Raw genomic sequence first — 14,380 nt, 5'->3', positions numbered from 1 at the left:
TCATAAACATTACTGGAGAAACAGTGTCCGTCCGCCTACATATGTTTTATGATCAATAGTCTGTGTGACACTATGTGATTCTTAGATTGACATTAACGAACATTAGAAGGGTGATCAGTCATTGTGTGTATTGGAAAAATGTTTCTCCTGGGCCAACATTTTTTTGTGCTTGTTATTTGTAAAAAGTTTAGTTGGGGGAAGGGGGCATATGTGCTTGGACCCGGTGCTTTGCTGTAATATCTCTCCTCTTTTTCAGGGTGAATTGGAACGTCAACTCTTACAGGCCAACCCCATCCTCGAGTCCTTCGGCAACGCCAAGACAGTGAAGAATGACAACTCGTCACGATTCGTAAGTAAAGGATGTATGCATATTTCCCCAAAAGAATGCCATTCTCAAGACCGTATCGAGCTTCATTTGAAGTCTTCCCTAAGTTTATAATGTATGTTCCTCTGTGGCTTACTAAAAGCCACTCATGCCATCTCACTCACTATCTCTTGCTCAAACAACTGGCACTTGAGACAGATTTAGCTGGCATGTGTGTTTGTTGCAGTAGACTCCAGGACAGTAGAGACCAAGATGAATGTATTCTACTTCAGATCCCAGGACAGTAGAGGCCAACAGGAATGTAGTCTACTCCAGACCCCAGGACAGTTGAGACCAACAGGAATGTAGTCTACTTCAGATCCCAGGACAGTAGAGGCCAACAGGAATGTAGTCTACTCCAGACCCCAGGACAGTTGAGACCAACAGGAATGTAGTCTACTCTAGACCCCAGGACAGTAGAGACCAACAGGAATGTAGTCTAATCCAGACCCCAGGACAGTAGAGACCAACAGGAATGTAGTCTACTCCAGACCCCAGGACAGTAGAGACCAAGATGAATGTAGTCTACTCCAGACCCCAGGACAGTAGAGACCAACAGGAATGTATTCTACTCAAGACCCCAGGACAGTAGAGACCAACAGGAATGTAGTCTAATCCAGACCCCAGGACAGTAGAGACCAACAGGAATGTAGTCTACTCCAGACCCCAGGACAGTAGAGACCAAGATGAATGTAGTCTACTCCAGACCCCAGGACAGTAGAGACCAAGATGAATGTAGTCTACTCTAGACCCCAGGACAGTAGAGACCAAGATGAATGTATTCTACTTCAGATCCCAGGACAGTAGAGGCCAACAGGAATGTAGTCTACTCCAGACCCCAGGACAGTTGAGACCAACAGGAATGTAGTCTACTCTAGACCCCAGGACAGTAGAGACCAACAGGAATGTAGTCTACTCTAGACCCCAGGACAGTACAGACCAACAGGAATGTATTCTACTCTAGACCCCAGGACAGTAGAGACCAACAGGAATGTAGTCTACTCTAGACCCCAGGACAGTAGAGACCAACAGGAATGTAGTCTAATCCAGACCCCAGGACAGTTGAGACCAACAGGAATGTAGTCTACTCTAGACCCCAGGACAGTAGAGACCAACAGGAATGTATTCTACTCTAGACCCCAGGACAGTAGAGACCAACAGGAATGTAGTCTAATCCAGACCCCAGGACAGTACAGACCAAGATGCATGTAGTCTACTCTAGACCCCAGGACAGTAGAGACCAACAGGAATGTAGTCTAATCCAGACCCCAGGACAGTAGAGACCAACAGGAATGTATTCTACTCTAGACCCCAGGACAGTAGAGACCAACAGGAATGTAGTCTACTCTAGACCCCAGGACAGTAAAGACCAACAGGAATGTAGTCTAATCCAGACCCCAGGACAGTAGAGACCAACAGGAATGTATTCTACTCTAGACCCCAGGACAGTAGAGACCAACAGGAATGTAGTCTACTCTAGACCCCAGGACAGTAGAGACCAACAGGAATGTAGTCTACTCTAGACCCCAGGACAGTAGAGACCAACAGGAATGTAGTCTACTCTAGACCCCAGGACAGTAGAGACCAACAGGAATGTAGTCTACTCTAGATCCCAGGACAGTAGAGACCAACAGGAATGTAGTCTACTCCAGACCCCAGGACAGTACAGACCAAGATGCATGTAGTCTACTCTAGACCCCAGGACAGTAGAGACCAACAGGAATGTAGTCTAATCCAGACCCCAGGACAGTAGAGACCAACAGGAATATATTCTACTCTAGACCCCAGGACAGTAGAGACCAAGATGAATGTAGTCTACTCCAGACCCCAGGACAGTAGAGACCAAGATGAATGTAGTCTACTCTAGACCCCAGGACAGTAGAGACCAACAGGAATGTATTCTACTCTAGACCCCAGGACAGTAAAGACCAACAGGAATGTAGTCTAATCCAGACCCCAGGACAGTAGAGACCAACAGGAATGTATTCTACTCTAGACCCCAGGACAGTAAAGACCAACAGGAATGTAGTCTAATCCAGACCCCAGGACAGTAGAGACCAACAGGAATGTAGTCTACTCTAGACCCCAGGACAGTAGAGACCAACAGGAATGTAGTCTAATCCAGACCCCAGGACAGTAGAGACCAACAGGAATGTAGTCTACTCTAGACCCCAGGACAGTAGAGACCAACAGGAATGTAGTCTACTCTAGACCCCAGGACAGTAGAGACCAACAGGAATGTAGTCTACTCTAGACCCCAGGAATGTAGAGACCAACAGGAATGTAGTCTAATCCAGACCCCAGGACAGTAGAGACCAACAGGAATGTATTCTACTCCAGACCCCAGGACAGTAGAGACCAACAGGAATGTAGTCTACTCTAGACCCCAGGACAGTAGAGACCAACAGGAATGTAGTCTAATCCAGACCCCAGGACAGTACAGACCAACAGGAATGTATTCTACTCTAGATCCCAGGACAGTAGAGACCAACAGGAATGTAGTCTACTCTAGACCCCAGGACAGTAGAGACCAACAGGAATGTAGTCTACTCTAGACCCCAGGACAGTAGAGACCAACAGGAATGTAGTCTACTCTAGACCCCAGGACAGTAGAGACCAACAGGAATGTAGTCTAATCCAGACCCCAGGACAGTACAGACCAACAGGAATGTATTCTACTCTAGACCCCAGGACAGTAGAGACCAACAGGAATGTAGTCTAATCCAGACCCCAGGACAGTAGAGACCAACAGGAATGTAGTCTAATCCAGACCCCGGGACAGTAGAGACCAACAGGAATGTAGTCTAATCCAGACCCCAGGACAGTAGAGACCAACAGGAATGTATTCTACTCAAGACCCCAGGACAGTAGAGACCAACAGGAATGTAGTCTACTCTAGACCCCAGGACAGTAGAGACCAACAGGAATGTAGTCTAATCCAGACCCCAGGACAGTACAGACCAAGATGCATGTAGTCTACTCTAGACCCCAGGACAGTAGAGACCAACAGGAATGTAGTCTACTCCAGACCCCAGGACAGTAGAGACCAACAGGAATGTAGTCTACTCTAGACCCCAGGACAGTACAGACCAAGATGCATGTAGTCTACTCAAGACCCCAGGACAGTAGAGACCAAGATGAATGTAGTCTACTCTAGACCCCAGGACAGTAGAGACCAACAGGAATGTAGTCTACTCTAGACCCCAGGACAGTAGAGACCAATATGAATGTAGTCTACTCTAGACCCCAGGACAGTAGAGACCAACAGGAATGTAGTCTACTCTAGATCCCAGGACAGTAGAGACCAACAGGAATGTATTCTACTCCAGACCCCAGGACAGTAGAGACCAACAGGAATGTAGTCTACTCTAGACCCCAGGACAGTAGAGACCAACAGGAATGTAGTCTAATCCAGACCCCAGGACAGTACAGACCAACAGGAATGTATTCTACTCTAGACCCCAGGACAGTAGAGACCAACAGGAATGTAGTCTAATCCAGACCCCAGGACAGTAGAGACCAACAGGAATGTAGTCTAATCCAGACCCCAGGACAGTACAGACCAACAGGAATATATTCTACTCTAGACCCCAGGACAGTAGAGACCAACAGGAATGTAGTCTAATCCAGACCCCAGGACAGTAGAGACCAACAGGAATGTAGTCTAATCCAGACCCCGGGACAGTAGAGACCAACAGGAATGTAGTCTAATCCAGACCCCAGGACAGTAGAGACCAACAGGAATGTATTCTACTCAAGACCCCAGGACAGTAGAGACCAACAGGAATGTAGTCTACTCCAGACCCCAGGACAGTAGAGACCAACAGGAATGTAGTCTAATCCAGACCCCAGGACAGTACAGACCAAGATTCATGTAGTCTACTCTAGACCCCAGGACAGTAGAGACCAACAGGAATGTAGTCTAATCCAGACCCCAGGACAGTAGAGACCAACAGGAATGTAGTCTACTCTAGACCCCAGGACAGTACAGACCAAGATGCATGTAGTCTACTCAAGACCCCAGGACAGTAGAGACCAAGATGAATGTAGTCTACTCCAGATCCCAGGACAGTAGAGACCAATAGGAATGTATTCTACTTCAGATCCCAGGACAGTAGAGACCAAGATGAATGTAGTCTACTCCAGATCCCAGGACAGTAGAGACCAATAGGAATGTATTCTACTTCAGATCCCGGGACAGTAGAGACCAATATGAATGTAGTCTACTCTAGACCCCAGGACAGTAGAGACCAACAGGAATGTAGTCTACTCTAGATCCCAGGACAGTAGAGACCAACAGGAATGTAGTCTACTCTAGACCCCAGGACAGTAGAGACCAAGAGGAATGTAGTCTACTCCAGACCCCGGGACAGTAGAGACCAACAGGAATGTAGTCTAATCCAGACCCCAGGACAGTAGAGACCAACAGGAATGTAGTCTAATCCAGACCCCAGGAATGTAGAGACCAACAGGAATGTGGCCGAATGAGGCCTGGACTGGTCTCAGATCTGTGTAGGTGCCAACTCATCTGACTATAGTAGTTTACTAAAGCACATACAGTTCTGGGACCAGACTAATCAAATGTAGCCTTATTGTGATGTGACTCAGGGGGAGAAGAAGGAAGGCCTTGCAGCACAGTGTGAGACCTGGTTGAGGGAGACGTGGATGCAGTGATATGGTTTGTCTGCTTTTCTCACCCTCCGTTTCTCTCTCCCTGCAGGGAAAGTTCATCCGGATCAACTTTGATGTCACCGGATACATCGTCGGGGCCAACATTGAAACGTGTATCCTTCCAAACAGCTAGCTTAAATGTTCCATGCAAGCTATGATATTAATCATTTACATAAACGGACAGATTTTTGATGGGGATTGTTGTATTATGCTAATTAGATTCCAACGGGGCTGCATAAATCTACTCTAGGGGGTTAATATATTTCGTTACTGTATAAAGGCTGCCCTTCCTTGACTGTGATGGGACAGATCTACTGGAGAAATCGAGAGCTGTTCGCCAAGCCAAAGACGAGCGCACCTTCCACATCTTCTACCAGCTGCTGTGTGGGGCGGGAGAACATCTCAGGTGTAAGTAGTCTGATATGTATCATCAGCATAACTTCAACGACCCGGACCCATATGGCCTCTGTAAAGAATAGTCACCCTCTGACATGCAGAACATTGTTTCTCTAGCGTTGGCCTGAGGTGTCTTGAAACCCACTCAGACTCCGTGTCGTTCACTACCTAGTATCACAATAACATCACCTGTCAGTGGGCTGACTGTCAAAAATGCATGTTTGCCTTTTGTCCTTTGTGACCTCGGACCAGCTATCTCGACGTCATTTCCCTTTCCTCTGTGTAGCGGACCTGCTCCTGGAGGGCTTCAACAGCTACCGCTTCCTGTCCAACGGCAACATTACCGTCCCTGGTCAGCAGGACAAAGACAACTTCCAGGAGACCATGGAGGCCATGGACATCATGAGCTTCTCCCACGACGAGATCCTGGGTACCACCATCCTCACTCTCATCTGTCTGACTGACTGTCTGTCTGTCTCAACTTTTTAAAGCCCTTTTTACATCAACACTTTACAGCTTTACAGTAATTATTATAACTTTATATGTTCATAACAGTTCCATGTATTCCAACAAACACAGAGCAGTGTGTGGCTTTCATGATAAGTTTATGATAACGTTCTCTGTGCTTGCAGCCATGCTGAAGGTGGTCTCCTCCGTGCTTCAGTTTGGGAACGTCGTCTTCAAGAAGGAGAGGAACTCAGACCAGGCCTCTATGCCTGAGAACACAGGTAGCTGACATTGACCCGCGTTGCCCTGGGCACACATAACTACATTCACACCCCCGTTACACCTGTCTGTTGTCACATGTATTGATGTCAAGGAAGCTCCTCACATTCTCACGTTCAGACCTTATCTTCCTCTCCCTCATCTTCCTCCCAGACCTGTGCTAACCAGCCTGAGTCAGACGTCAGAGCTCTAACGATTTAACCTTCCCATCTCCCCTGGCCCTGTCACCCACCTTCAAACAACAGAATTATTCAGATTTACTCCCCTACTTTACTTAGAAGGAAAAACAAATGAAGACTTTGCCTCAACCGCGTGTGTTACTGCTGCATTCCTGGCATTTAAAGAGGAGAGGGTAGCAAGTGAGTGTCAATGCCGTGGCCCAGGCACTTATTACCAAATGTGGAAAACAGATCTAGGGCAGAAGCAGATGTTTTTAGCTGGCTCTGCGCTGGCAACTCTACCCCTGGAAATTATACAGATTTATCATTCTTACCTCTCCAGAAGCTCCCGCCGTGACAAATATTTAAAATTCAAACATCTCCCCAGTTCCAAAAGAAAAATATCATAAAAGCCGCTTTGACACGTCTTAAATCAAGTCTGTGTTGTTAACCCACCGGTGTTCTAAACAGCTGTGCGTTTAACTACCCCCTACCCTGAGCTCTAGTCCAGACCTGGGTTCAAGTACTATTTTAAGTTATTTCAAATACTTAAGCTATGGTTGATTGAGCTTGTCTTTTGCAATGGAACCAATACAAAAGTCCCAAAAGTGCAAACCCCATTCACCTGACACTCCAGACAGACTAGAGCAAATGCTCAAAGTAATTGACATATTTCAAATAGTATTTGGATCCATGTCTGCTCCAGGCATACCTTAGAGGTACTGGACTGGCAGGGGGAGGCAGTCACTCAGTTCAGTTCTTACTTATTATTCTTTACCATTAACGGTCAAATGTGAGCAACTTCTGGCAGAAGGGGGAGAATGTAATTCTTAGCTACCGACCATGTGGAGCTGTGGCCTGCTGCCAGTGGTATGTATTTTCTGGTGGTCTCAAGCGGTGGTCCCACTGATGGAAAGTCTATATGGTTTTTACTGTGTGTTTTCCCACTCACTGGGGTTTATGGGAATTGGAGGATTATAGGGTTATCCGTCGGGTCTATATAATATATATATACATACATATAATCATATCCCAATAACGTTTAACTTCTCAAATGTTGCTACTTCATTCCCTGCTACTGCTTTGAGTCTATGTAAGGGATATTTGAGTATTGTAAAGTTATTTGTGTTGCCTGTAATCACATCTTGAGAACGAACATTTAATGTTACTACTGTTTTCCCTTTTTTCACTCCCTCCTTTATCTCCCTCTTCCTCCTCTCCTCTACCAGCGGCCCAGAAGTTGTGCCACCTGTTGGGGCTGAACGTGATGGAGTTCACCCGGGCCATCCTGTCTCCAAGGATCAAGGTGGGACGAGACTACGTCCAGAAGGCCCAGACCAAAGAACAGGTAAAACACAAACGCTACACCACAGAAGCTCTCATTGCTTCACTCATCACCCCTCTATGGACTCACTGTACTGCTGACTCTGGATCAGGATAATGTTAGTACTGTGGGGTGTGGTTCCTGTCCACCTCTGTGTTAGATTTATAACAACAGAGAGGTCTAGCCGTGAGACCCTAAGGCTGAGAATGGCAAACTTACTTGCCAAGTCATACCACTGAAAGACAATCTAATAAGCAATGCATATTTCTCTCTCTCTCTCTCTCTCTCTCTCTCTCTCTCTCTCTCTCTCTCTCTCTCTCTCTCTCTCTCTCTCTCTCTCTCTCTCTACCTCTCTCTCTCTCTCTCTCTCTCTCTACCTCTCTCTCTCTTTCTCTCTCTCGCTAGGCTGACTTTGCAGTGGAGGCTCTGGCCAAGGCCACATACGAGCGTCTGTTCCGCTGGCTGGTCCACCGCATCAACAAGGCCCTGGACCGTACCAAACGCCAGGGGGCCTCCTTCATCGGCATCCTGGACATCGCTGGCTTTGAGATCTTCCAGGTACTTAAATGCGTAGGCCTCAACAGGTACTTAAATACATGGCAAATAAGGCCTCCAGTAAGTCCCTCCATCTCTTCCAGATACAGAGAAAACAGCTAGAGAAGAGAGAGGGGACTTGGTTTGGCTTAGTTCATCCTGTCTATGGAACTGGTCATTTGAATGGTCTAAGGATGTTTTTTTGTGGGGAAATGGTCTGATTGACATTTTTGGGAAACAACTGATCATTTATCCTGTGGACCAATTGCACTTTGAACCCATTCCCTCCTCAGGGTCAGTTATGGTAATCTCAGCACTTCTAAAAATGCCTCTTGGGTGTCGTCCTCATTTAGTTTTATATCATTCACACCAAGGTCATTAATTGATCTATCACCTGATAAGACAATAGTTATCATGCGAGGCGAGTTCAACAAGAGGCGAGTTCAGACGGTTCAGACATTGCTGACATGAACCTTGTCGTCGATAGAACACTCGATATCCCAAGATCACTAAATCTTGTGCTGAAATTCCAACCTGTCTGTTTCCCTTCTGGTTTGTGGCAGCTGTTTATTCCCCCACTAAGAGCCTTGGCTGCAGCGTTGTAATGTTGAGCCAAAAGAACAGGAAACTAAATCACGATCCCTGGGACCAATTTAATCATAGCAAACAAAAATCTATCAGCTGCAGTTATTGTTTTGTAAACTGTAAAAAGCAGTGGGTGCCAGTTTGAGCTGAAGACATCTTAGAAGTGGTATTCATTGGTGTTTCATAAATGAAATAATGTAGTCTTGTTGATTTCACATATCTGAAACTCCTTACAAATCAATTTCCCCCTAGGGATGAATTAAGAAATGGTCCATCTTACTGCTTTCTTCACTTTTGAGACAAAGTTCCTTGAGTTTCTGAGTTCTGAAAAGATCAAATCAATTTGTATGCCTTTCTCCTGTAGCTGAACTCGTTTGAGCAGCTGTGCATCAACTACACCAACGAGAAGCTGCAGCAGCTGTTCAACCACACCATGTTCGTCCTGGAGCAGGAGGAGTACCAGAGGGAGGGCATCGAGTGGAGCTTCATCGACTTCGGCCTGGACCTGCAGCCCTGCATCGACCTCATCGAGAGGCCGGTCAGTATCCGTTTAGTGAGTGTGTGTGTGTGTGTGTCCTCCTGTGGTGTTGTGCTGTTGTCAATACTTGGGTCATGTTCAATGAGCAGCTAACGTTTTGAAACAGAGTGAATCAGTAAGGAACAAAGTTCACTAAAACAATTCGTTTTCCGTTGATTCACTTTTTTTCCTGGTGTGCTATTGAACACGGGCTTGTTGTGTGCTGTCATCCTGCAGGCGAACCCTCCTGGTGTGCTGGCTCTGTTGGATGAGGAGTGCTGGTTCCCCAAGGCCACGGACAAGACGTTCATCGACAAGCTGGTCCAGGAGCAGGGCACCCACTCCAAGTTCCAGAAGCCCAGACAGCTAAAGGACAAGGCTGACTTCTGCATCATCCACTACGCTGGCAAGGTACGGACCGGTGAGATTACATATAGCGGGTGGAGGATAGTTTAAGGGATAGTTTGGTTTTTATTTGTAACCCAAAGATTGGTGTAAAAATACAGAAAACTATCCCTTTAAAAACGTATGGCTCTGCCGTATTCCTCGAGTCAAAGATTAAACATTTACAATGCACTGGGATGTATTATAGACCGATTTTTCCGCTGAGGCAATTTTTGTGGCTATTTTTATGTATCCACTTACAAGTTACTTTGGTTTACGTCATCTGCACTACTTGTAGACCCCAGAGCCTTTGGCTTGTAGTGTTCTTGGAGGCACACCAGGTCCTTTTGGAAAGCCACCGTTATAATGTGTCCTGAGGCATTGTCTGTTCCGTCACTAGCCCCTATCCTGTTCCCATCAACCTCTGGCTGCTGTATCGCTCTTGACGCACAACTTCTCCTCTGTGGTATTCAAATCCCGCAGGAGTATCACCCTGGTTTTATGTATCAGATACGTGGGAGGAGGTTTGGCTAGTTTCTCTAGCGTCCATTCAGTGTTGCGCAATAGAGACCCGGGCCCTTTCCAGTGCAGGCAGTCCTGCTGTACACCGTAACCACATCTGTTTAATATTATGTCCACGTTGTCTTTAAACACACTTTTCTGGAATGATTTGGAGTCTTATGTCACCCCTAGTGAAATGAATTTGGAACCTCAACAGTCATTTTGTTGTATATCACCACTCTCCGACAGTTCAATTCAATAAACTTTATTCATCCCTGAAGGGCTATTATTGCTTATATCTCTCTAGGCCTGGATGGCTCTGACCTTCTCCCCCCTCCCCAGGTGGACTACAAGGCAGATGAGTGGCTGATGAAGAACATGGACCCCCTGAATGACAACGTGGCCACGCTGCTCAACCAGTCCACTGACAAGTTTGTGTCGGAGCTCTGGAAAGATGGTAAGTTATGTCCCCTGTCCTGTCCACATGGTTAACAGAGAAGGAATGTGTTAGCACCGGCTTGATGATGAACAGTTATTATTCGTTAGATTGGTTAATTCATCATAATTTAAGCCTATTTGTTTTAGGGATTGTCAATGTACAATGTTTGCTGCTTATTTAGTTAACATGGTACTAATAGTAATCAGTCGGACTTCAGCCTACTAACCTCTGTTTATGTTTTCAACCTTTTTTGTGTTTTTATTTTCTCTTCTGTCAGGTGTTTTTATCCCCCTGTCTCTCTGTATCGTAGAGATACAGAACAATGTCACTAGTCTTGATGAGCCTCCAGGTGAATGTTCTTAGCTGTAGAAGGTTCCATGCTTAGCAGCGCAGCATGGCGTTGTCCATAGAGATAGATGACGTTTTATGTTATGACATGCTGATGTAGATCCATGGCTTACCAGCGCAGCATGGTGTTGCTCATAGAGATAGATGACGTTTTATGTTATGACATGCTGATGTAGATCCATGGCTTAGCAGCGCAGCATGGTGTTGCTCATAGAGATAGATGACGTTTTATGTTATGACATGCTGATGTAGATCCATGGCTTACCAGCGCAGCATGGTGTTGCTCATAGAGATAGATGACGTTTTATGTTATGACATGCTGATGTAGATCCATGGCTTAGCAGCGCAGCATGGCGTTGTCCATAGAGATAGATGGCGTTTTATGTTATGACATGCTGATGTAGATCCATGGCTTAGCAGCGCAGCATGGTGTTGCTCATAGAGATAGATGACGTTTTATGTTATGACATGCTGATGTAGATCCATGGCTTAGCAGCGCAGCATGGCGTTGTCCATAGAGATAGATGGCGTTTTATGTTGTGACATGCTGATGTAGATCCATGGCTTAGCAGCGCAGCATGGCGTTGTCCATAGAGATAGATGGCGTTTTATGTTATGACATGCTGATGTAGATCCATGGCTTACCAGCGCAGCATGGTGTTGCTCATAGAGATAGATGACGTTTTATGTTATGACATGCTGATGTAGATCCATGGCTTAGCAGCGCAGCATGGTGTTGTCCATAGAGATAGATGACGTTTTATGTTATGACATGCTGATGTAGATCCATGGCTTAGCAGCGCAGCATGGTGTTGCTCATAGAGATAGATGACGTTTTATGTTATGACATGCTGATGTAGATCCATGGCTTAGCAGCGCAGCATGGTGTTGCTCATAGAGATAGATGGCGTTTTATGTTATGACATGCTGATGTAGATCCATGGCTTAGCAGCGCAGCATGGTGTTGCTCATAGAGATAGATGACGTTTTATGTTATGACATGCTGATGTAGATCCATGGCTTAGCAGCGCAGCATGGCGTTGTCCATAGAGATAGATGACGTTTTATGTTATGACATGCTGATGTAGATCCATGGCTTAGCAGCGCAGCATGGTGTTGCTCATAGAGATAGATGACGTTTTATGTTATGACATGCTGATGTAGATCCATGGCTTACCAGCGCAGCATGGTGTTGCTCATAGAGATAGATGACGTTTTATGTTATGACATGCTGATGTAGATCCATGGCTTAGCAGCGCAGCATGGCGTTGTCCATAGAGATAGATGGCGTTTTATGTTATGACATGCTGATGTAGATCCATGGCTTACCAGCGCAGCATGGTGTTGCTCATAGAGATAGATGACGTTTTATGTTATGACATGCTGATGTAGATCCATGGCTTAGCAGCGCAGCATGGTGTTGCTCATAGAGATAGATGACGTTTTATGTTATGACATGCTGATGTAGATCCATGGCTTAGCAGCGCAGCATGGTGTTGCTCATAGAGATAGATGACGTTTTATGTTATGACATGCTGATGTAGATCCATGGCTTAGCAGCGCAGCATGGTGTTGTCCATAGAGATAGATGACGTTTTATGTTATGACATGCTGATGTAGATCCATGGCTTACCAGCGCAGCATGGCGTTGCTCATAGAGATAGATGACGTTTTATGTTATGACATGCTGATGTAGATCCATGGCTTAGCAGTGCATCATGGTGAAGCCTACCTCCATACAGAGGCTCCCGTCGCTCCTAGGCTGCATGCCATTGTTGGTCGTCTATGTCTCAGTACTAGTGTAGTAGTCAATAGGCCATTGGAATGCAATACCTTTCAGCAATGCTCTACTCCTGCTAGCATTAGATACTGCCTACTTAGACTAAATTGGTCTGAAAAGCCTGTTTTATTGTTTTGTTCAATTTAAATTATTTAATGATTACATCATGAAGAAAATACAACAAACAATAATACAGACTTTTCAGAGCAATTTATTCCACTTCCCAGAGAGTAGTTATAGTATAGATACCTAATCATTTGGTCACGGGACCTATTTTGTATTAGAACCAATACGGAAGTGTCTGCCAATTTACTACTTGGAATACAGGAGACCTAATGTCTTATACAGACAGGTGTCACGCTTCAAATATCACTGTTGTTGACAACACACACAACCAAAATTATTCACAGATGTCTTCCTATTTCCACACAATCTGTCACGGTTCCCTGCCCCAATAGGGCATAAACCAAACATTCTGCTTATTGCTACTGCTTATACACACAAATCATGTTAAAAAAACATTTGAATATCTTTTTGCTTTTCTAACCGTGAATGAGGCTGTCCTCCAGAACTTATAGGCAACCTTCTATCACCATCCACGTTCCTCCTTTGTCCTTCTCCATGGACTACTTCTCTACAACCTACCCTACCGTACTAGTACTCAAGCATGACACTTTATCCATACACACACACTCTACGGCCTCACGGCCACTGCGGCTGGGACTTTCGTCCCACTTACGGATCTTGCAGGGGAACACCCCCCACTAGAGACCTATCCTACACGGAACCTACCCTACACTGTAGTGTCACCTACGGAACTTGCAGAGAACTAGCTCCACTCGGGACCTATTCGTACGGAACCTACCCGTAACCCTATATTTCTATGGATCTTGCAGAGGAACACCCCCACTTGGGACCTATCCGTACAGAACCTACCCTACACCATATATTTACGACTGGTCGTAACGCGAAGGAACTACTGAATAAACTTAGGCTTTCTAGGTCCGTATCCTATAATTCGTTCAGCCTACGACTCTCATCTCCCCAAGATGTCAGAATGAGTGGTAACAGATGTAGGAACTGTGTCTACCTTGTTTTTGGTGCCGGCTCCTGTTTCACTAATTCGGACTCTTTAGTTCGACTGTAAATCGTGGTGAATCCTGCCGACAACGCCAACTGTTAGGTTCTGAACAAGCAGAAGCTCAAACCAAGTTTATTGACCCACTGGGTCATACAGCTGCAAAGACAAAGACATGTTTACATAAGCACATATATTTATACCCTCCTACGAGGCAGAGTCAACTCTTTGCACATCTTGACAGCCACTACACCTCTGTTGCTAGGCAGGAACTTAATTGGTTCCTCTCACTGGTGTAGTCATGGCCCTGCCTGATGCTGGAACCTTCGTGGGCGTGGAAGTATATGTGTGTGGGATTGGACTGTTCCTTCTCACTTCATCTGACCTGACCTCGGGCCGGATTCCTCGCTCCTCCCTAAGCCACGACTATCCTACCTTATCAGTGACTGAAACCAGACTGTTGCCTGGTGTTCTAGTCTGGTAACATGACTAAGTATATTTCAAGCTAGAATCCAACAATAGTGACAGAATCACACATTACTTCCCAAACAAAGTACATCTCTTGTCTCCTTGGC

General features: G+C 45.7%; 1 protein-coding gene across 5 annotated transcripts in view; it reads left to right on the top strand.

Moving 5' to 3' along the window:
- The window catches only part of LOC120032938 (myosin-10), a 96,058-nt gene that overhangs the window by 51,210 nt on the left and 30,468 nt on the right, over nt 1–14,380 (top strand). For all 5 annotated transcript variants that reach the window (XM_038979212.1, XM_038979208.1, XM_038979209.1 and 2 more), the window contains 10 exons: nt 257–349; nt 5,085–5,148; nt 5,345–5,443; nt 5,718–5,861; nt 6,064–6,159; nt 7,545–7,663; nt 8,045–8,197; nt 9,123–9,296; nt 9,513–9,686; nt 10,503–10,617. In XM_038979212.1, coding sequence (XP_038835140.1) covers nt 257–349; nt 5,085–5,148; nt 5,345–5,443; nt 5,718–5,861; nt 6,064–6,159; nt 7,545–7,663; nt 8,045–8,197; nt 9,123–9,296; nt 9,513–9,686; nt 10,503–10,617 — 1,231 coding nt within the window. The remainder of the gene's footprint in view (nt 1–256; nt 350–5,084; nt 5,149–5,344; nt 5,444–5,717; nt 5,862–6,063; nt 6,160–7,544; nt 7,664–8,044; nt 8,198–9,122; nt 9,297–9,512; nt 9,687–10,502; nt 10,618–14,380) is intronic.

This window comes from Salvelinus namaycush, chromosome 39 (assembly GCF_016432855.1).
Source record: "Salvelinus namaycush isolate Seneca chromosome 39, SaNama_1.0, whole genome shotgun sequence".
Classification (NCBI taxonomy): domain Eukaryota; kingdom Metazoa; phylum Chordata; class Actinopteri; order Salmoniformes; family Salmonidae; genus Salvelinus; species Salvelinus namaycush.
The sequence above is the reverse complement of the archived record's forward strand: the minus strand, read 5'-3'. Positions and strand labels throughout refer to the sequence as shown.